We start from the raw sequence: 22,327 nt of genomic DNA on the forward strand, positions 1-22,327 counted from the left end.
CCCCCAATAATCATACTACATTCATAGTCAGAAAATTCTCGCCATTGTAAAGAACACAAATGAACACTCATTAGGTCAAAATATATCATTTATGTTAAAAAGTTAGGACTCGGAAACAGTCTTTAGCCTGGTCAGCGTACCTAATAAATGAGCTATTCACTCTGGGAATATGTGTATGAAAAAAGTTTTTTTTGCGTGTTTTTGTGGAGCAAATAGAAATGTAGAATCCTGTATTACTTTGCTAGTTCTCCATTCATGCTACAACTAAACACAATAAATCTGTCCAGACACAAGAAAATTGACGAGTCAGAGGTCACCATACCGACTGTCCACCATGTAATCTATTCACAACAGTACTGTTTGCATCCCCATGACTACATGTTTCCCTAATATAAGCTAGTTCAGAAAAAAACAGTTAGTACTATTCCTTTTCCTGCATTATCATCAAAACTAGAACAAAGCGCAGATTTCCCATACTGAGGAGAGTGAGGTATTGCCTTCATTAACATAAACCACTTACCACAATATCATTTCTCAAAAGAATTCTTCAAAAATTAATTACAGTGTCAGCATGAATTCCTCGTACACAATACCACTGATGTACGGAAGAGTCAATGATCGCAGCTGTTGAATACATTGATAAATGGCTAATTGTGGGCCTTTGATATCGTAACATAATTTGAACTATGTTAGGTACACTTGGTTTGAACTCTTCCTACAAGTAAATATGCATTATACATTTTATGTACAAAAGTATTGGGACAGCTAGAGGAGCTTTTATGACGTCCCATTTCAAATCCATAGGCATTAATATAGGGTTGTTCCCTCTTCTTGCAGCTACAACAGCTTCCACTCTTCTGGGAAGGTTTTCCACAAGATTTGGAGGTTTGTCTCTGCAAAATGTTTCCCTTTCATCCAGAAGAGCATTTGTGAGTTCAGAAACTGATGTTGGACGAAAGGGTCTGGCTTGTAATCTTCATTCTATTTCATCCCAAAAGTGTTCGATAGGGTTGAGGTGCGGGCCAGTCAACTTCTTCCTCATCAAATTCCCCCAACCATGTCTTTACGGACCTTGCTTTGTGCACTGGGGCACAGTCATGCCAGAATAGAAAAGGGCCATCCCCAAACAGTTCTCACAAAGATGGAAGCATGCAATTGTCCAAAATGTCCTGGTATGCTGAAGCATTAAGATTTCCCATCACTGGAACGAAGGGGTCTAGCTGCACCCCTGAAAAACAATCCCATATCATTATCCCTCCTCCACCGAACTTTACAGTTGGCACAATGCAGTCAGGCAGATAACGTTCTCCCGGCATTCACCAAACCCAAACTCGTCCATCAGACTGCCAGATAGAGAGGCGTGATTCATCACTCCACAGAACACGTTTACACTATTCTAGAGTTCAGTGGTGGCGTGCTTTAAATCACTCAATCCGACACTTGGCATTGTGCTTGGTGATGTAAGGCTTGCATGCAGCTGCTCGGCCAAGGAAACCCATGCAATGAAGCTCCCGACACATAAATCATGTGCAGATGTTAATGCTGGAGGAGGTTTGGTACTCTGCAGTTATTGGGGCAACTGTTGTGACTTTTTTGCACTATGTACCTCAGAATTTGGCAACCCCACTCTGTAACTTTACGTGGTCTCCACTTTGTGTTTGAGTTTCTGTGGTTCCTAAACCACTTGTCAAATATCTAGGTGGTCAGAAATTTTATAAACTGACTTTCTCCAACAGTGGCATCCTATTACAGTACTACGCTTGAATTCAGTGAGCTCTTTAGTGTGACCCAATCTTTCATAAATGTTTCTAAAGGCAGACTGCATGGCGAGGTGCTGGATTTTATATAGATGTGGCAATAAGACTGAATGAAACACTTGAATTAAATTATGTCCCGATACTCTTGTCCATATAGTGTATGTTCATATATTGAACTGAATACATTCACATTGTTACGGTGACAGGCTTATTATGCAAAATTCACTTAATAAAGTGAAATGAATAAACAGCTATGAGACAACTCACTAGCTTAATCCATCCGCCGAATGAAGTTAAAACTACAGTTTGCCATTGTAATTAATTTTTTATTAGGTCCTTAAAGGGGTTATGGCATTTAGCATTTATGGAACATCCACAGAATATGCCATATATGTCTGATACATGCAGGTCGCACCTCTGGCAACTATCTCCCAAATGGAGGTCATCCGACTTGCCTGGTGAGGCGGCGCTGGTGGCGCATTTAGGCGGTGCAGAGGTGCACAACAGGACGGTGAATTGAGCTACTCTGTTCCCGTAACTCCCATTTACTTTTATGGTAGTTAATAAAAACAGCATAGCAGTAGGGCAATGGGATGCTAAAAATCTCTGTTGAATGTGTGATACTTCATACAATTGTTCACAGAGCCAGAAGTAAGTTTTTTTCTGGTTATTCTGTGTTTAAAGGGGTTCTGCATTTTGTACAATCCCTACTTGTTGGAAGAAACCCTTAACAATAATCAGATCACATAGTGTTTCCCTGCTGGGACCCCCTAGAGATCAGCTGTAATCTGTGGCGAAACCTGGCAGTAAGTGTTCTATTTCCCTGTAGCACCACCACAGGGGAGATGTAAGAAAGACACTGTTCTCATTCAACCTAATGGGTTGTCTGTGTAATGCAGGACTGGACAAGCCCTCCAGAGTAGGAGATACTCTTTGTAACTGCTCTATACTTTGACGAAGAGATGAGGATCCTGAACATAGGATCCCCCTCCATGAACTCAGAATTCCCTAAAAATGTGTATGGAAATGGGTTTTGTACACTGGACAACCCCTTTAAGTGTAGTAGGTTATAACCCAATGAAGAACCAATTTGGCACAACCTATGAAACACCTACAGTGGTACTGTAACAAGTTATCACCTATATACTGGATGGGTGATAACTGATAGATCTAACAGTTATAATCTATTTAGTGGATAGGTGATAAATTGTACAACCGGAATACCACTTTAAGAGTTAGGCTATACACAGAATTTTTTTAGAACAGCTCCAAATGTAACTGTCGAGTGACAGTTGCATTCAGTCCTATGGAATACATCAAGTTGCGGTTAAAATTTGAGTTGTGGGGCTACACAAAGTCTGCGTGCATCACCAGCCATAGATATTCAGGGGTTTTTTTTCTGAGAGTTTTAGTTTCTGGGCTGACTGGCTCAGACTTACTACAGTACACGTAAAAATGGCTGCAGTTTGAATCTTGTTTGTACATTTGTTTTTAGTGTCTTGAGTGTTTTACTCAGGCGTTTGGAAATAATACTAAAAAGTCCATGGACAAAAATGACAGAAAAGATGATATGCATTGCACATGTTGTGCTCAGTAAAAAATACATAGTCTCCCTAAACGCCATAATGCTGTGTGTGTAGACCTTATCATAATTCCTTATAGAACCACAGCTGTATTTTAGCCCCCCTGTCCCACCTACCAAAAAAAGGCACTTAACGATGTGTGTAAAACTAGCCTAAAGGAACCCTTAGGGCCTAGTTTTTGCGGCAATTTTGCAAAAATTGTGGGGGGAAAAACGCAATATTACAATTTATTTTAAAGTATTATTAATTCTGAGGCACAGTCCATACGATATAGGGTTTAACCCCTTAAGGACGCAGCCTACTTTTGGCCTTAAGGCTCAGAGCCCATTTTTCAAATCTGACATATTTCACTTTATGTGGTAATAACGTCGGAATGCTTAAACCTACCCAAGCGATTCTGAGAATGTTTTCTCGTGACACATTGGGCTTCATGTTCGTAGTAAAATTTGGTCGATATATTCAGTGTTTATTGGTGAAAAATTGCAAAATGTAGAGAAAATTTTGAAAAAATTGCATTTTTCAGAATTTAAATGCATCTGCTTGTAAAACAGACGGTTATACCACCCAAAATAGTTACTAGTTCACATTTCCCTTATGTCTACTTTAGATTGGTATCGTTTTTTGAACATTCTTTTATTTTTCTCGGACGTTACAAGGCTTAGAACATAAACAGCAATTTCTCATATTTTTAAGAAAATTTCAAAAGCCTTTTTTTTAAGGTACCTCTTGAGTTCTGAAGTGGCTTTGTGGGGCCTATGTATTAGAAACCCTGATAAAACACCCCATTTTAAAAACTAGACCCCTCAAAGTATTCAAAACAGCAGTTAGAAAGTTTTTTAACCCTTCAGGAATTTCACAGGAATTAAAGCAAAGTGGAGGTGAAATTTGCAAATTTCATTTTTCTTGCTGAATTTAAATTTTATTCATTTTTTTTTCTGAAACACAGAAGGTTTTACCAGAGAAACACTACTAAATATGTATTGTCCAGATTCTGCAGTTTTTAGAAATGTCCCACATGTGGCCCTACTGCGCTCGTGGACTAAAACACAAGCCCCAGAAGCAAAGAAGCACCTAGTGCATTTTGAGTCCTCTTTTTTATTAGAATATATTTTAGGCAGCATGCCAGGTTTGAAGAGGTGTTGAGGTGTCAAAACAGTAGGAATCCCCCAATAGTGACCCCATTTTGGAAACTACACCCCTCAAGGAATTCATTTAGGGTTGTTGTTACCATTTTGACCGCACAGTTTTTTCACAGCACATATTTGAATTGGGCTCTGAAATGAAAAAAATTTCATTTTTTCAAATAAAATGTCATTTCTGATCAAAATTTCTTATTTTCACAGGAAACAAAATACCCCATTTTGTTGCCTAATTTGTCCTTAGTGTGGCAATAACCCATTTGTGGGAATAAACTGCCGTTTGGGCCCATGGGAGGGCTCAGAAGGAAAGGAGCGCTATATGTTTGTTGGAGTCCAGATTTTGTTGGATTGGTTTTCGGGTGCCATGTCGCATTTGCAGAGCCTCAGAGGTATCAAAGCAATGGAAACCCACCAAAAGTGACCCCATTTTGGAAACTACACCCCTCAAGGATTTCATTTATGGTTGTTGTTAGCATTTTGACCACACAGTTTTTTCACAGCACCTATTTCAATTGGGCTGTGACATTAAAAAAAAAGACATTTTTTCCAATAAGATGTAATTTTTTACCAAAATTTCTTATTTTCACAGGGAACAAAATACTCAATTTTGTTGCCCAATTTCTCCTGAGTGCATCAATACCCCATTTGTGGCAATAAACTGCCGTTTGCGCCCATGGGAGGCCTCAGAAGGGAAGGAGCGCTGTGTGTTCTTTGGAGTACAGATTTTGCTGGTTTGGTTTTCGGGTGCCATGTCGCATTTGCAGAGCCCCAGAGGTATCAAAGCAATGGAAACCCACCAGAAGTGACCCCATTTTGGAAACTACACCCCTCAAGGAATTCATTTATGGGTAATGTGACCATTTAGACTCCATAGTTTCTTCACAGAACTTATTTGAATTGGGCTGGGAATTAAAAAAACATATATTTTTTCCAATAATATGTCATTTTAGCTCAAAAATTCTTATTTTCACAAGAAATAAAATACTCCATTTTGTTGCCCAATTTCTCCTGAGTGCGGCAATACCCCATTTGTGGTGATAAACTGCCGTTTGGGCCCATGGGAGGGCTCAGAAGGAAAGGACCACAATTTGGCCTACTGGGGATTTTCTAGTGCGAAGTCATGTATGCAGAAGCCCCTGAGGTACCAGTACAGTTGAAACCCGCAAGAAGTGACCCCGTTTTAAAAACTACACCCTTAAGGCATTCATTTAGAGGTGTAGTGAGCATTTTGACCGGAGACCTACACCCCATAAACTGTAATGTGAGTTCTCCCGGGTATGGCAATACCCTACATGTGGCTGTTATCAGCTGCCTGGACACACAGCAGGGCCCAGAGGGAAAAGACGAGGGGGGATAAGCTGTGCGGAGTGCATCAGGGTAAGTAAAATTGGGGTAAATTATAAACCAAGGGATGTATGATAAATTTGAAAACACTTTCATACAGAGCTCTGGTTATTCGGGACACGTGTCACATTGATATATTGTGTCATCCATTATCGCCCTCTTATAGCAGACTTTGCACCTCTTTTGACTTTTTCCCTTCTTGCCAGTTTGGGGAACTTCTCCTGGAAAGTGTTGCCCTGGTACGATGCGTGTGGGCTCGCTTCCAGAAGTACTGGGTGCCCCCCCTTCTTGGTCCCTAAAGATTAGGTTCTTGATAATCACCTCTTGAAATTCCAGGAAAGTTCCCCTCTGGCCTGCACATCGACGTAGCACGTACGCATTGTACAATGCCATCTGTATGATGTGCCCGGCCAGCTTCTTATACCACACCGCATGGCGCTGTAGGGCGTCAGGGCTTGATCTTACAAGTCCATCCCTCCCATGTACCTATTGTAGTCCAGGATGCAGTCTGGTTTGGGGGTGGCCTTTCCTTCATATATCCTAAACCTGTAGGTATACCCTGATGCACTCTCACAGCGTAGACATCTTCACGCCATACCTTGCCCTCTTACCCGGCAGGTACTCGCGGAATTGAACCCTCCCTTTAAAATGTACCAGGGACTCATCAATAGAAATACACTTCTCGGGGGTGTATGCTTGGGAAAACCGGGCACTGGAACGGTCTAATAGGGGTCTCCGTTTATACAAACGGTCAAAACTGGGGTCATCTCGGGGTGGGCACGGCTCATTATCAGTATAATGTAAGAAGCGAAGTATTGCCTCATTTATTTATTTTTTTAGGTTCCAGTTCAGTTCTGAAGTTGCTTTGAGGGGCCCATATATTAGAAACCCCTATGAAACTAGACCCCTCAAAGTATTCACAACAGCATTTAGAAAGTTTATGAACCCTTTAGGTGTTTCACAAAAATTTAGAGCAAAGTAGAGGTGAAATTTACATATTTTTTTTGTCAGAAAATCCTCTTTATACCATTTTTTTGATAACACAAAAGGATTTATCAGAGAAACGCAACTTAATACGTATTGCCCAGATTCTGCAGTTTTGAGAAATATCCCACATGTGGCCCTCGGGCGGTAATGGACTGAAGCGCCGGCCTCCGAAGCAAAGGAGCACCTAGAGGATTTTGAAGCCTCTTTTTTTATTAGGCACCATGTCCGGTTTGAAGAGGTCTTGTGGTGCCAAAACATTGGGAACCCCCCAAAAGTGACCCCAATTTGGAAACTAGACCCCTTGAGGAATCCATTGTAGTTTTCTTGGGGTGCATGCGGCTTTTTGATCAGTTTTTATTCTATTTTTAGGTGGCGTGGTGACTAAAAAACAGCAATTGTACTATTGTTTTTTTTTTCTTTTTTTTTTACAGCGTTCACCGTGCGCTATAAATGACACATTCACTTTATTCTGCGGGGCGATACGATTACGGCGATACCAGATGTTTATAGTTTTTTTTAATGTCTTATGGCGTTTGCACAATAAAATACGTTTTGTAAACAATCATTCACTTTTTGTGTTACCTTATTCTAAGAGCCATAACTGTTTTATTTTTCAATCAATAAAGCCGTGCGAGGACTTATTTTTTGCGTAACGAACTGTAGTTTCGATCAGTACCATTTTTAGGTACATGCGACTTTTTGATCTCTTTTTGTTCCATTTTTTGGGAGGTGAAGTGACCAAAGAATTGTGATTGTGGTTCGGTTTATTATTATTTTATTTTACGGCGTTCACCGTGCGGGATAAATAATTAAATAATTTTGTAGTTCAGGCCGTTACGGACGCGGCAATACCAATTATGTATAGTTTATTTGTTTGTTTATATATTTTTATTAATAATAAAGGACTGATAAGGGAAAAAGGGGGATTTTTACTTTTATTACTTTTAAATCTTTTATTTTCTTATTTTTACATATCTTTTTTTAACTTTTTTTTTACTTTATTACTTTGTCCCACTAGGGGACATGAGGGCAGGAGGCCCTGATCGCTATTCTAATACACTGCACTACATGCGTAGTGCAGTGTATTAGAACTGTCAGCTACTCACTGACAGCAAGCATAGTGGGTCCTGACGTTGTCAGGACCCACTAGGCTTCCGTCTATGGCATAGCCGGACGCCATTGTTTGGTGTCCGGTTGCCATAGTCACCATCGCCGGCCGCTATCGTGTAGCAGGCCGGCGATGGCAGCTTAACCCCTAAAAAGCCGCGATCTCTATAGAACGCGGCTTTTAAGGGGTTAATCAGCGGGGACACAGCGATCGGTCCCCGCTGTAGGAGCTGTGACAGCTGCTGAACAAGACAGCAGCGTCACAGCTCCTGTATGTGTCGGGAGGACGGCCGAAACGGCCGTTACTCCCGAGACGTACTATTACGTCATGGAGCGCGAACGATACAGCTGCCATGACGTAATAGTACGTCAAGGAGCGGGAAGGGGTTAAGTACATTATATGAGACAATAAAAAAAAAAGTACAATAAACATGAGCTAATGACAAACTGGTATAGAAGGAGAGAGGACCCTGCCCACGAGGGCTTAAAATCTACAATAGGAGGGTAAGAGTTATTCAACCGGTAGAATAGTGGCAGCAGGAATAATGCAGGTTGCAAGTTTTATGAAGAGGTGGGTTTTCAGGTTGCTTTTAAAGGTTTTGATGGTGGGAGAGTCTCTGATGTGTTGGGGTAGGGAGTCCAGAGTATGGAAGATGCCCAGAGAAAATGATGAGATGATGATGTGAGGAGCAGATAAGAAGAAAGAAAGCAGATGGTCTTGTGAGTACTGGAGATTACATGTGGGGAGGAATTGGGAGATTAGGGCAGAGATGTATGGAGGGGACAGATTGTGGACAGCCTTGTTTGTCATTGTTAGTAACTGAATTTGCTGGGAAATGGTTAACCAGTGAAGAGATTGGAAGAGGGGAGAGGAAAAAGTGAAATAAGAATAGAGGTGCTGCAGATTTGAGATTTACTGAAAATAAAAAGCACAGGCACAGCGTCTCATAGCACAGTATGAAGTTATATATTATGCTACAAGCGGTATTGGTGGAAAAGGGCTCATCTATTTTAACTGTGTGCTGGACACAACAACCAATGCAACATAAGATGATTATCACCCTGGGTGCAGCCGTCTAGATTTCTCTACCGGTTTCGTCTTCCCGACCCTGAATGATAATATTGGCAGCCTATTTTGTTAAAAATGTACTTAACTGGCGTGGCGCTTTGTCTGTCATAATAAAATAACTGGGCTAAGTTCTTGTGAACTTTAAAACGAATAAGTCTTTATTTTCTTCACAGAATAACTTGTTTGGAGTTTAAAACATCTTCATCAGATAAAAGTGAGACATATCATTTAGTATAATTTTTATTAGACGAGGAGGTTTTAATCTCAAAACTGTTTTTAATCACAAACTAAGGGTCACACCAGTCCAGTACCTTTTTAACAATATAGATATCTGTACAGGGTGGGCCATTTATATAGATACACCTAAATAAAATAGGAATGGTTGGTGATATTAACTTCCTGTTTGTGGCACATTAGTATATGGGAGGGGGGATACTTTTCAAGCTGGGTGTTGACCATGGCGGCCATTTTGAAGTCGGCCATTTTGTATCCAACTTTAGTTTTTTCAATGGGAAGAGGGTCATGTGACACATCAAACTTATCGAGAATTTCACAAAAAAAACAATGGTGTGCTTGGTTTTAACGTTACTTTATTCTTTCATGAGTTATTTACAAGTTTCTGACCACTTATAAAATGTGTTCAAAGTGCTGCCCATTGTGTTGGATTGTCAATGCAACCCTCTTCTCCCACTGATAGCAACACCGCAGAAGAAATGCTAGCACAGGCTTCCAGTATCCGTAGTTTCAGTTGCTGCACATCTCATATCTTCACAGCATAGACAATTGCCTTAAGATGACCACAAAGATAAAAGTCTAAGGGGGTCAGATCGGGAGACCTAGGGGTCCATTCAACTGGCCCACGACGACCAATCCACTTTCCAGGAAACTGTTCATCTAGGAATGCTCGGGCAGCACTTTGAACACATTTTATAAGTGGTCAGAAACTTGTAAATAACTCATGAAAAAATAAAGTAAAATTAAAACCAAGCACACCATTGTTTATCTTGTGAAATTCTCGATAAGTTTGATGTGTCACATGACCCTCTTCCTATTGAAAAAACTTAAGTTGGACACGAAATGGCCGACTTCAAAATGGCCGCCATGGTCAAAACCCAGCTTGAAAAGTTTCCCCCCTCCCATATACTAATGTGCCACAAACAGGAAGTTAATATCACCAACCATTCCCATTTTATTTAGGTGTATCCATATAAATGGCCCACCCTGTAGATTAACCTGGCTGTAGAGTTGAGGGTGGATTGCAGGGATGCAAAATTTTTAAATGGGAGGCCACAGAGAAGGATGTCAAAGTAGTCTAGGTAAGAGGCCACGTACCAGCATTTTTGTTGACTTGAGGTTAAGTAAAGAGTGGATTCAAGAAATGTTTTTGCGGTGAAGGCGACAAGAGGTGGTAAGGGCTTGGATGTGCTGTTTGAAAGACATGACGGAATTGCAGCGGACTTCTAAGGATTGAGGAAAGTGTGGAGCCGTTAACTGTGATTGATAGTACTGGTAAGGGGGTTGGGTGAGATGGGGAAAGATGATGAATTCAGTTTCCTCCATGTTGAGTCTAAGGAGGTTGGAGGAAAAGGAGGCTATAGCTGTTCAACACTCTGGAACTTTGGACAGCAGAGAGTTAACACCTGGGCCAGGGAGGTAAATTTGTGTGTCGTCAGCATAAAAGTGGTACTGGAAGGACATGGGATTTTATGAGCTGCCCCAGTCCAAAGGTGTAGACTAAGAGGAGCAACGGTTCCAGGACTGAGCCTTGTTGGACACCAACAGAGAGATGGCAAGACGAGGAGATGGTGTGTGCGAGTGGGGCTAGTGAAGTATGAGGAGATCCAGGAGAGGGCCAAGTCTGTGATGCCAAGCGATGAGAGAATTTGTAACAGGAGGGGGTAGTCGAATGTGTCGGAGGCAGAGGAGAGATCTAGAAGGAGAAGCAGAGACTAATGTAATCAGGCTTTAGCAGTTAAAAGATCATTAGTCGCTTTGGTTAGGGTTGTTTTAGTAGAGTGGTAGGGGGTCATAAGCCAGATTGTAGATGGTCGAAAAGAGCATTAAATGAGAGGTTTGAGAAAAGTTCAAGGTAGACATGTTGTTCAAGGAGTTTTAAAGCAAATGGGGAAATGAGAAATGGGGTGGTAGGTGTACAAAAACGACGGGTGGTGGGAAGACTTCTTAAGGATGTGTGTGATGGTTGCATGTTTAAATGAAGACTGTTACATGTGACTAGACCCTTGCTCTTCCCAACTCTGCTGGAATCCATTCTAGTCTTTTTACTAGGGACATAGAGTGCTGCCATTTTTTCTTCCATTCCAATTTTTCTTACAAAATAATGTCAGGGAATGTGGATTTTAAAGTGTAAGTGTGGATGCGTACCTATAAACCTGTATCTGAATCAGTTATCAGAAATAACAAACACAAAAAGCTGAGCAATGTATCAATATCACATTTAAAATAATAGCGAATAAAGAACACCCAAAGCAGTTTCCGTGAAGGATCTTAAGTCGCACCTTACTGACTACACACTGAAAAATCCCATAGAAAGTGAAAAAATGACTCACTTCCACTTGTATAAACCTATGAAAGCAGGGGGAGATGCAGAGGACGTTCTATAACCAATTATGTTACGTAATCTGTACGTAGATGAGCTTCTGGCCAAAATAACTGTAGTGAACGGCATGTTTGAAAAATAATCTGGCCCAATTACAACATTCAAACAAGCGGTCTGCTCAAGCTTGATGAAAAACAATCAGTTTCTCGACATTAAGTAAAGGTAGCAATGAAGGACAAACTAATGTCAAAACTACCACATTTTGCTTATTAATGTATTGAGAAAATTCTAATGCAAAACAAAATCTAAAATATGTTTGTGGATGTGTTATCTATGGATTTACACAGGGTTGCAGATTATCCTAGCATGATCAGTTTAGCCAAGAATTAATTACATGACAAATTCATCTGTGCTCCATCTGTATTTTTTTTAATCTATTGAACATCTTTGTTAAAGGGGTTTTCTTACTAAGCACATTTATTACCTATCCACAGGATAGATGATAAATGTAGGATCGATGGGGGCCCTACCATTGGGACCCCCACCGAACACTAGAATGAGAGTCCCGACCCCCGTTCCCCTACACTGCACAAACGCAGTAAGGAGGATGTTGAATGGAGCGGCGGTCACGCATGTGTGAAGCCTTTCTTTTCAATAACTATGGGGCATTACTCGGTTGTCTTCGTCGGCCCCCACAGACATTAAATCGAGTTGCAGTACACATGCACGACTGACACTCCATTCAAAATCCTTATCACTACGATCATGTAATTAGGCGGAAAGGGAATAGCTAGGTCCCCCCTAAAAGTGATTGTGGGGGACCCAGTGGTGGGGTCCCCAGCGATCATACATTTACCACCTATCCTGTGGATAACTTAGTGGGGAAAACCCCTTTATGTGAATCTGTACTCTAGAAAACAAAAACATAAATGTGGTCATAACTGTTGCTCCCCTCTTCATCTGTGCAGCATTTCACTTGTTAGAGCAGAAGTTTGTGTTGCAGAGCTGTTCATCATTCCATAAATTGGAAGAGTAATCTGAAACCATAGACAGCTATATTGGAGGTTATAAGCAATTGTCTTTCATCATCCAGTCACAGAAACAAGCCTACACATATGCAGACAATTCCCAGTTCTTCTTTTTTTTTTTACATATATGTCAGTCTTGTGTATGATACACCTAGAGCCACCTTTGTACCATATGAATTACAATATAGTCGCTTGATATAACCATTAATACTTATAATCTTAATCAAAATTAACATTTCTTTCCAAAAAATGGAAAATTAAATCTGGTTCATTGGTTGGAAAAAGTGTAGTACATGCTCAACCAGTAATCCGACAATAATTTCCTACATGCGGCAATGCTGGTGTTTTGATTTTTGATACCATTTGAATGATTTTTCATGGAAAACAATAGCAAAGTATCTATTCTTATATGCGGTTTGAAGGGATTCTCACATTTTAGTAAGATATGCCATCGCTTGCTGATTGTGTGGGTCTGACCACAGGCCCCTTCTGCATTGTGCCACTCCCGTCCAGGTGCTGAGCGGAAAACTGCAACTCGTGTGCCAAGCTAATCTTACGACTTTTGTCAATTTACTTTGGGGATTTGAATGTTTGTTATGTCTGTGTTTAATAAAAATACATTACTACAGAGTAATTTCTCAAGGAAATTCATCCCCACACATTCATAATCAAACAATAAATCCAGCAATGTATATGTTGAACATGTTTCAGAATTACCAGCGGTGGCCTAAACAAGAGCATCTGTTGCTAACCTTTTTTTTTTTTTTCTGGACAACTTAGGAAAAAATCATGGAGAGCAAAACATTTTATTGTTAAATTGGAAAAAAACAAGAATTAATAATTAATAAAGATTATAAGGGATATATGTCTATAGCAGAGATACAAAAAAGAACACAGCAGCATTTACTATGAACTGTAAATTGATGATAATTACAATCACAATAAACAGCACAAGAACCTCCAGCTTCAAAGATGATCACGGACGCACATATTTCCTATTACAGGCACTGGATAAAAGTCCTCCATTGTTATGGACTTTACATACAGGCCATTGGCAAACCCGAGCTGGAGACAATACTATAGGTATGGACATGAATTCCCACTCTAGAGTGGTTATCTTCTACTGGGATTATCACACCCAGATGTGATATTGTGAAGGCACTTTCAAGCTACTAAAAGAATGCAAATGTAAAAAAGGGAAATGAGGTCTGGAGTTCTAGATAGTGGTGTAATCTCAATGACACTTCTAATGAAATCAATAATATAAAAAAAAAACTTTTTTTTTTCTTTTTATAGAAACATAATCCAACAGAAGCAGTAAAAAAAAAAAAAATTGAATTCCACTCAAGGCTTCTGATAATATTGATCTCTAAAATCTTTAAATAATCATACACATAGAAGATAATCTCCGGTGCTGGGTGCTGTTGAATTGCAAGGTCCCACCAATGCCTCTTTTTGCTGCTCAAAATAGGAACAGTAAAGCAGTCTGTACCCCACTGAATATGGAGAGCCCCATTAGCAGAGGAGGCAGAACGGGACATTTTGCAAGAGCTCAGCAGTCATGTGATGCTTTTTATCCTGCTTATCTTGTGATTGGATAAATACCATCACAAAAGTTTCTGACACTACTTTGTTTTGCACTACTTCTCCTTCAAGCATAATATACATTGACAGCAGGAAAGATTTTGTGTCTCTGCCTCCTATATACAGCAACTTTCAAACCTAGGAGTGCCTAGTGGGACTGCAAATTAAAAAATATGTATTTCATAGGCGAAAAAGTGGTATAAAGTCCCCTTTTAAAAGAGTTGTCTCAAGGTTTGTTGTACTGCTAGAAACTAGATAGGCAGGATTACACAGCTGAAAAAAAAGTCCTATTGTATGTTTTAGGGCTCAGGATTCCTAACATGGTTGACAAGCACCTCAATGTGTCTAAGAATGCAAACATATAAAAAGAGATTGGCTTAGAAAAATTGTGACATGCTCCTTTAGATTCTATAATATATATCGGACCATGTTTTCCCCTAGCAGCACTGTTTTTCCCATCGTATTAAATGCACAAAGTCGTGTGCATAAGGCCAAACTTTGGAGACAGTTGTATGGAGTTCTATAGTCACTGCCTGGTATCGGGGGGAGGAGTGGTATTTCCCTTTTTCTGAAGACCGTATGAGGCTACATAACTTTTTCATTGTCATTTGCCCCATTTAGTGCTGCCGCCAAAAAGTAAACTCACCCTACTGCACTGTCTATACAGGCAAATGTAAGAAAGATATGTGTGCTACAATATGGCGGTCAACTTATAAAAAAAAATAACCACACGTAACAATAAACACATTAGTCCCCTTTAACATATGTTAATTTAATTAATACAACTAAAACAGGATTAATAACTGATTTCTTCATGCTAAGGCGTAGTGTGTAAATGTGACAAAACACAGTGAAATGAAATAACTCTTTCCACCCTTCAGCAAATGATCAACAGTTCGGTATTGGCACACTTTTACTTGTTGACCTGCCTTGGAAATGTTTAAAACATTAGTTTTATTTTCTAGACAACTTACACAAATTCTTTCCAGCAGGAATAAGTTGTAGTAAGAGTTTAAAAAGGAAGCAGGTGTAGAGTTATATTTACATCTCTCATCAGAGTTCACAGTTTACAGATGACTGATCATTCCGCATTTCCTGCTATAGTACGGGATTGACATTGCACAAGAAAGCTTTCACATCCCTAAACCTTGGATGTATCAGCACTATTATACTATGTTGCAAGATATATTTCTCTTTAATTGTATTTACCCACAAGTAATGACGTACAATAATGGTGTGAGCAATGAAGTCATGAGTTTTCTATAAGAATCTATAAAGTTTCTGGTTTCATTGCTGTACACTTCCATACATCATTACATCTGAAAATTCAACATTGTGGGTCAAATGAAAAGAATTTGTATGCCAAATAAAAAATCAATACTGTGGACTGACCAAGTACAGCATTCACACTAGACTGTGGACTGAGCAGTGGCAGGTTTTACTGTCTGACTGACCGACAGCAGCATTCACACTAGACTGTGGACTGAGCAGTGGCAGGTTTTACTGTCTGACTGACCAACAGGAGCATTTACACTAGACTGTGGACTGACCGACTGCAGTGATTACACCAGACTGTGGACTGACCGACTGCAGTGTTTACACTAGACAGTGGACTGACCATCAGGAGCATTTACACTAGACTGTGGACAGACCGACTGTAGTTTACACTAGACTGTGGACTGACTGACTGACTGCAGTGTTTACGCCAGACTGTGGAGTGACCGACTGCAGTGTTTACACCAGACTGTGGACTGACCGACTGCAGTGTTTACACTAGACTGTGGACTGACCGACTGCAGTGTTTACACTAGACTGTGGACTGACCAACTGCAGTGTTTACACTAGACTGTGGACTGACCATCAGGAGCATTTACACTAAACTGTGGACTGACCGACTGCAGTGATTACACCAGACTGTGGACTGACCAACATGAGCGTTTACACTAGACTGAGCAGTGGCAGGTTTTACGGTCTGACTGACCGCAGCGTGTACACTAGACTGTGGACTGACCATCAGGAGCATTTACACTAGACTGTGGACTGACCGACTGCAGTGTTTACACCAGACTGTGGACTGACCGACTGCAGTGTTTACACTAGACTGTGGACTGACCGACTGCAGTGTTTACACTAGACTGTGGACTGACTGACTGCAGTGTTTACACTAGACTGTGGACTGACTGACTGCAGTGTTTACACTAGACTGTGGACTGACCGACTGCAGTGTTTACACCAGACTCTGGACTGACCGACTGCAGTGTTTACACTAGACTGTGGACTGACCGACTGCAGTGTTTACACCAGACTGTGGACTGACCGACTGCAGTGTTTACACTAGACTGTGGACTGACCGACTGCAGTGTTTACACCAGACTGGAGACTGACCGACTGCAGTGTTTACACCAGACTGGAGACTGAGGGACTAAAGTGTTTAACCCCTTAATGACCAGCCTATTTTAGACCTTAATGACCAAGCTATTTTTTAAGTTTTTCAATTGTCGCATTCCAAGAGCTATAACTCTTCTATTTTTGCGTCGACATAGCTGTATAAGGTCTTGTTTTTTGCGGGACAAGTTGTATTTTATAATAGCACCATTTTGAGGTACATATTATTTATTGATTAACTTTTATTAACTTTTTTTGGGTGGGGAATAGAAAAAAATCTGAAATTTCGCCACTCTTTTTTGCGTCCTAAATCTACGCCGTTTACCGTGTGGTATAAATAACACAATAACTTTATTCAGCGGGTTGTTACGATTGCAACAATACCAAATTTGTATAGTTTTTCTATGTTTTACTACTTTTACACAGTAAAAACGATTTTTTTTCAAAATTATTTGTTTTTTCGCCGATGCGGTTGTATGAGGGCTTTTTTTTTGCGGGCCGACTTGTAGTTTTTATTGGTACCATTTTGGAATAGATGCAACTTTTTGATCACTTTTTAATCACATTTTTTTAAAGTCAGGATTCACAGAAAACAGCAATTTTTCTGTCATTTTTTATTACATTTTTTACGGCGTTCACGGTGCGGGTTAAGTAATGTAATAGCTTTATAGTCGGGGTCGTTACGGACGCGGCAATACCAAATATGTGTAACTTTTTTACTTTATTTTGGTTTATTAATAGTAAAGCATTTTGTGAGGGGAAAAAGTGGGTTTTTCATTTTTTTTTTTAAAAAAAATTTTTTAATCAACTTTATTAAACTTTTTTTTGAACTTTTTTACTAGTCCCATTAGGGGACTTTAATATGCAATTCTGCGATCGCTATTATAATACACTGCAATACTTCTGTATTGCAGTGTATTACTGCCTGTCTGTTTAAAACGGACAGGCATCTGCTAGGTCATGCCAGAGGCATGATCTAGCAGGCATTCATTACAGGCAGACCTGGGGGCCTTTATTAGGCCCCCGGCTGCCATGGGAGATACTGACACTCGCCGATCGTATCGCCGGGTGTCGGTGGGAGAGAGAGGGAGCTCCCTCCCTCTCTCCAAAACCACTCAGATGCGGTGCTCGCTATTGAGCACCGCATCTGAGGGGTTAAACGGGTGAGATCGATACTAATATCGATCTCACCCGGCAGAGCAGGGACGCTCCCAGCCCTCAGCTGCCTCTGGCAGCTGAGAGCAGGGAGATTTGACAGCTCCCTGCTCTGTTTACTTATTCCGATGCCGCGACGTAAAAAGTCTATGGCATCGGAATAAGGCCCGTTAGAGACTGACGTAAAAACACGATGGGCCGGTCACTAACGGGTTAAATAAATTGATGTTCTCCAACTGCAGCGGCTTATAGAGCTATTTCTACTGGAGCCTCACCAGCCAGAACATGTCTCACCAATGGTTGAAGTCTATGCCAAAATTAAATATTTATTTCAATTTATCTGTTTATTTGTTTTCTGAACCCCTGTATAATATTAAAATTTATGTTTCTAAACCAGAGATTGCTGCAGCCCGAGAAAGGCCTTTGCAGTATGTGATTTCTTCTGTCAAAACTACCACCCAAGCTGTGCCTCACCAACTACGAGCTACTATATTATATTCGTATTATGGCATATAATGTATATTTTCCAGTAATATTTTAGTCAATTGCATTTTTGATATTTGACATATTTACAGTTTTTCACTTTTCTCATACCAGTCTCCTCTTTGATTTCTGAGCTGTCCTCATCTGTTGAGCCATTGTAGTCCGCAACAGGGAGAGTATCAATTGGTAGGGAACTATTTTTGTGGAAAAAAAAGAAAACAACATTGGGATGCTGTACATCTAATAAAAGGTCGGTGAATTTCTGACTCGATGGTTTACTGATCAATGCCAGAGTTTTCTTTTTCTAACTAAAATTTGAGGGATTTGATGTGATGTGCACCTTACCTTGTAGAGCGCACTTTTTATTCATTTACAAGAGTCTGCACATCTACAGTATATACAGTACTTAGTATACGAAGACTGATTGTCTGTCTTTATAGCTCACCAGATGACAAGGAGACAAGGGTTGTAAGATCTTCTGGGGGCATAATTAATGGTGTAACTTGAAGCTCTTGGGCCCTAATGAAAATCTGTAACAGTGCCCCCACCTCTCACGTGGTAGAGGGGATTTGAGCCCCCTTAGGTACCAGGGTCCAGATTTGACTGTTATCTCTGCACTCCCTATACCCATGCTCTGACGTGGATGAAGAGTATATGACAAGACTCCACGCATACCTTTTCTCAGACAACTTTGGTTCAGTCTGTGACAACTTTTCATTCAGATTCCTTATTTTTGCTTTCTTCTCATTTAGCACCAATGTAAATCGAGTATAAAGATCTCGCTCCAGTTCCTCCTTGCTGCTCACAAATGTATCAATCCTGAAAAATAAAGAAAATGTATAAAATTCCCCTAATACATTATACTTACCGCATCAACGGGCTGATTCTTTACTGGCATTGACAGTCGGTCAGATTTCTGCCCGTGCTTGGACTGCTCCCCTTTTTTATGGAATATGGAGAATGACAATTTCTCCACTACATAACCTGACACTCACCCAACACATATGTATATCTGTGTATAACACAGATATATTTTCTAACCGGAATTATTTTCACAATCCATGTAAGCGTACTGTACGGCTAAATAGTAACAAGAAGAGGAAGCATATGGGGCCTTGTATATAAATAATAATCCAGACACAATATTAACCAATCAGATTGAGGCTCTCATTTTTTCTATTTCAGGTTAGAAAATAAAAGCTGTAATCCAATTGGGCAATTCATCATCCGTAGTTTTCATCCAAGGATATATCTACATCTACGGCTTGCAGCAGATCACTTGAATTAGCCATGAATAAGAGCACGGATAGTGCTCAAAACGCGTAGGCTTCTATTTATTTGCCATTCTAACCACCTTGTTATTCCTCTTGTGTTCGTTATTTATTGCTCACATCCAATAAAAGAGGAAACCGAGTTTCCCCACTTCTATTATACATCGCTGGATCCTCTCCTTTTTTCCTTAATTTTCATACTCTGACTAGTAGATTATAACAGGGTTTATATGACATATTTTGCATTTTGCTACATAGAAATGCATGTAAAATCCTCTTACTGTTCATGCATGTCATTCCAGTCCTGCCGTAGCCTTTCATTTTCCTTCAGCAGATGTTCATTTCTTCCATGCAATTCTGTTGCACAGTTCAAGCAATAAGTAATTAACTCTTTGATGATTCCAGCAGGGTCTGGCGCATTCCTGACTCTGAGTGATCCAAGCTTAAACTGTAAAGCCAATAAGATATAGAAGTTACAAACATACCTGACATATACAAAGCCAATGATACACATCTGCATCCATACTCTGTACCAATCAAACGTAGAATAGAATAATGGGACTTGTAGCGGAACTCTCAGCTCTCCTGACATGTCTGCTTTAGTAAATCCTAGCATTTGCATTAAAAACATCTTTTCATTGTGCCATTCCCCTGTTATTCCTCCTGAAAATGTATAAATAAATTGACAACTTAATGTTACAATTTTCCTTGTCAATGCTGTGTAGGGTCACGCTTTATTGAAAAAAGGTATGTTAATGCCCAGTTGTCAACGAATTCATACATTTCCAAGAGGAATAACAGAGGAACAGCACAATGCAGAGCTTTAGGAGAATATGCACCAAAATTGATATTTGAATACAAGTATTTACTAAAACAGACATGTCAGGATAGCGGACTGCTTCTTATTGAATGGCAAGCTTTTGAGAATGGGCAGACCACTAACCACATAATAGTAAGTCTAGGTTTGTGATTTTACATATACAAACATATTTGGTAACACATATATTGAGAGAGATTTATAAAAACAAGGAAAGCGATATAAGTTGCCGATTTCAATCAATTAGATCGCTGTCTTGACTGTATGCTGCAGACAGATTGCCGTAGACAGCAGCTATGCAGTTAAAAGTGCCTGCCGCTGCCCTGCTTTATTATTGCACCGCTTCTGCTCATATCCCGTAAAAATTCAAAGTATGTGAAAAATCTGTTACATATAATAGATATGTATATGTGAATAATTGAATATAATATAATGTATATAACGTACATCAGGTCATCTCACTCTGTAGTAATTAAAACACCAAGGACGACAGGCTGGATGCAACAAGATGAAAGTCTCAGTGATGAAATGCCAAGGTAAAGTCAATGTAACATTAATGAAAACATTGATGAAATGTAGAGAACTATCAAAGTACAATATCGCCTGTTTACATTACTGAAATACTATCAATAGGTTTCTAAATCATGGTGCACATGAGATGAAGGGTGAAATCTGTTACTGATGTTATAAAGATGAATAATGTATTGTACAGTGTGACATACCGGATGATAAAGATACAGTATCTAGCTTCTGTGACGTTCACTTAAACGATACCTTATTAAGTTAAATGTGTGCAGAAAAATCTTTCCTTACAAATGCCCTTCTTTAAAGGGGTCATTCGGGTATTTAAAACTGATGGCCTGTCCTTCGGATAGGCCATCAATATTAGATCTGTGGGGGTCTGACTCTAGGCACCTCCTCCGATCAGCTGTTTGAAGGGGCCTCTTCCTTGTTTGCATGGTTTCCTTCTCGTTCGTACTTTGCACGGACCACTATATTTGTAGCAGCTATGCTACATCATTAACTTCAATGGGACAGTGGTCCGCATTTTTAACATGACAGGTTCCCTTTAAGTCACTTAAGGCCAGGATCACACACACATATTTGATGCAGTTTTTGGCTCACTCTTTTGAAACAAAGCCAGAAGTGGATCCAAAAGGCAGGAAAGGTATAAAGAAAAGACTGATGCATCTTTTTTCTCTTGTCCACTCCTTTGTTTGGCTTAAGGAAACGGAGCCAAAAACTGCCACAAAATCTGCATAAAAAAAATGTGTGAATGATCCTGACCTAAAAGGGTAAAAAAAAAAAAAGTATTCTTAAAATGAACCCGCTCCTCGAAATGGATCTGGCTTTTCTAACTTTTCAATGATGATTAGCTGTTACTGCCAAGGGAAGCTCCTTACGGCCCATTCAAATACACGGGTAATTATGTGAAACATGGCTGTGCCAGGTCTGCCAAAGCTGGAGCAGCACTTTCTAGTGGGTCTACAGTCTGGCTCATAGAGTGGAGGTTTGAGCAGGGTCCCGTCCCCCCCCCCACTTTGACATCTATATCTCCTAGTAGGATATATGTACAGGGGTTGTTCGAACAATAATCTAAAAATTAGTCTCAACCATGATGGGTAATAAATAACAAAATCAGTCGCTAAATACAAGTGAAGTGGTGCCAACGGTTGTATTTATGCATTACAGGACATTCCAGTAAAGGTTTTTTTTTTATTTTTTATATAAGTTCCTATCAGTCAAATGCTTCGGTGCAGTTCATTGGAGTGACAATACACAGCCTTAAATCTAATCTAATGGTTTTAACAAAATTGACCATTTGCAATGAGGAAACTCTTTTTCGACACCTGCATGGCACACTCATTTAAAATGGATAAAAAATTCATGCCACACACTGGAGTAAGACAAATTAGCTGTGTACATACATGAGGACAGATAACTGGTTGTTTCTAATCTCACAAATTAAGTGAAGGATTAAATGTCTAATAACTTGAGACATGTCTGATTTGTGTATGAGTAAGTGCGGGAAATGAAGTGTTCTCTGGCGATTACATGGAC

At 40.0% G+C, this 22,327-nt stretch overlaps 1 protein-coding gene across 4 annotated transcripts in view; it reads right to left on the reverse strand.

Annotated features, from left to right (window-relative positions):
- Positions 1 to 22,327, reverse strand: part of XRCC4 (X-ray repair cross complementing 4) — a 459,278-nt gene that overhangs the window by 206,223 nt on the left and 230,728 nt on the right. For all 4 annotated transcript variants that reach the window (XR_012850567.1, XM_075837643.1, XM_075837633.1 and 1 more), the window contains 3 exons: positions 19,731 to 19,897; positions 18,854 to 18,997; positions 18,290 to 18,372 (listed from right to left, as the gene is read on the reverse strand). Coding sequence is in view for 3 of the 4 variants with exons in the window: in XM_075837643.1 (XP_075693758.1) it covers positions 18,290 to 18,372; positions 18,854 to 18,997; positions 19,731 to 19,897 (394 nt within the window). In the remaining variant the exon portion in view is untranslated. The remainder of the gene's footprint in view (positions 1 to 18,289; positions 18,373 to 18,853; positions 18,998 to 19,730; positions 19,898 to 22,327) is intronic.

The sequence above is a fragment of the Rhinoderma darwinii genome, chromosome 1, assembly GCF_050947455.1.
Source record: "Rhinoderma darwinii isolate aRhiDar2 chromosome 1, aRhiDar2.hap1, whole genome shotgun sequence".
NCBI classification, from domain to species: Eukaryota; Metazoa; Chordata; class Amphibia; order Anura; family Rhinodermatidae; genus Rhinoderma; species Rhinoderma darwinii.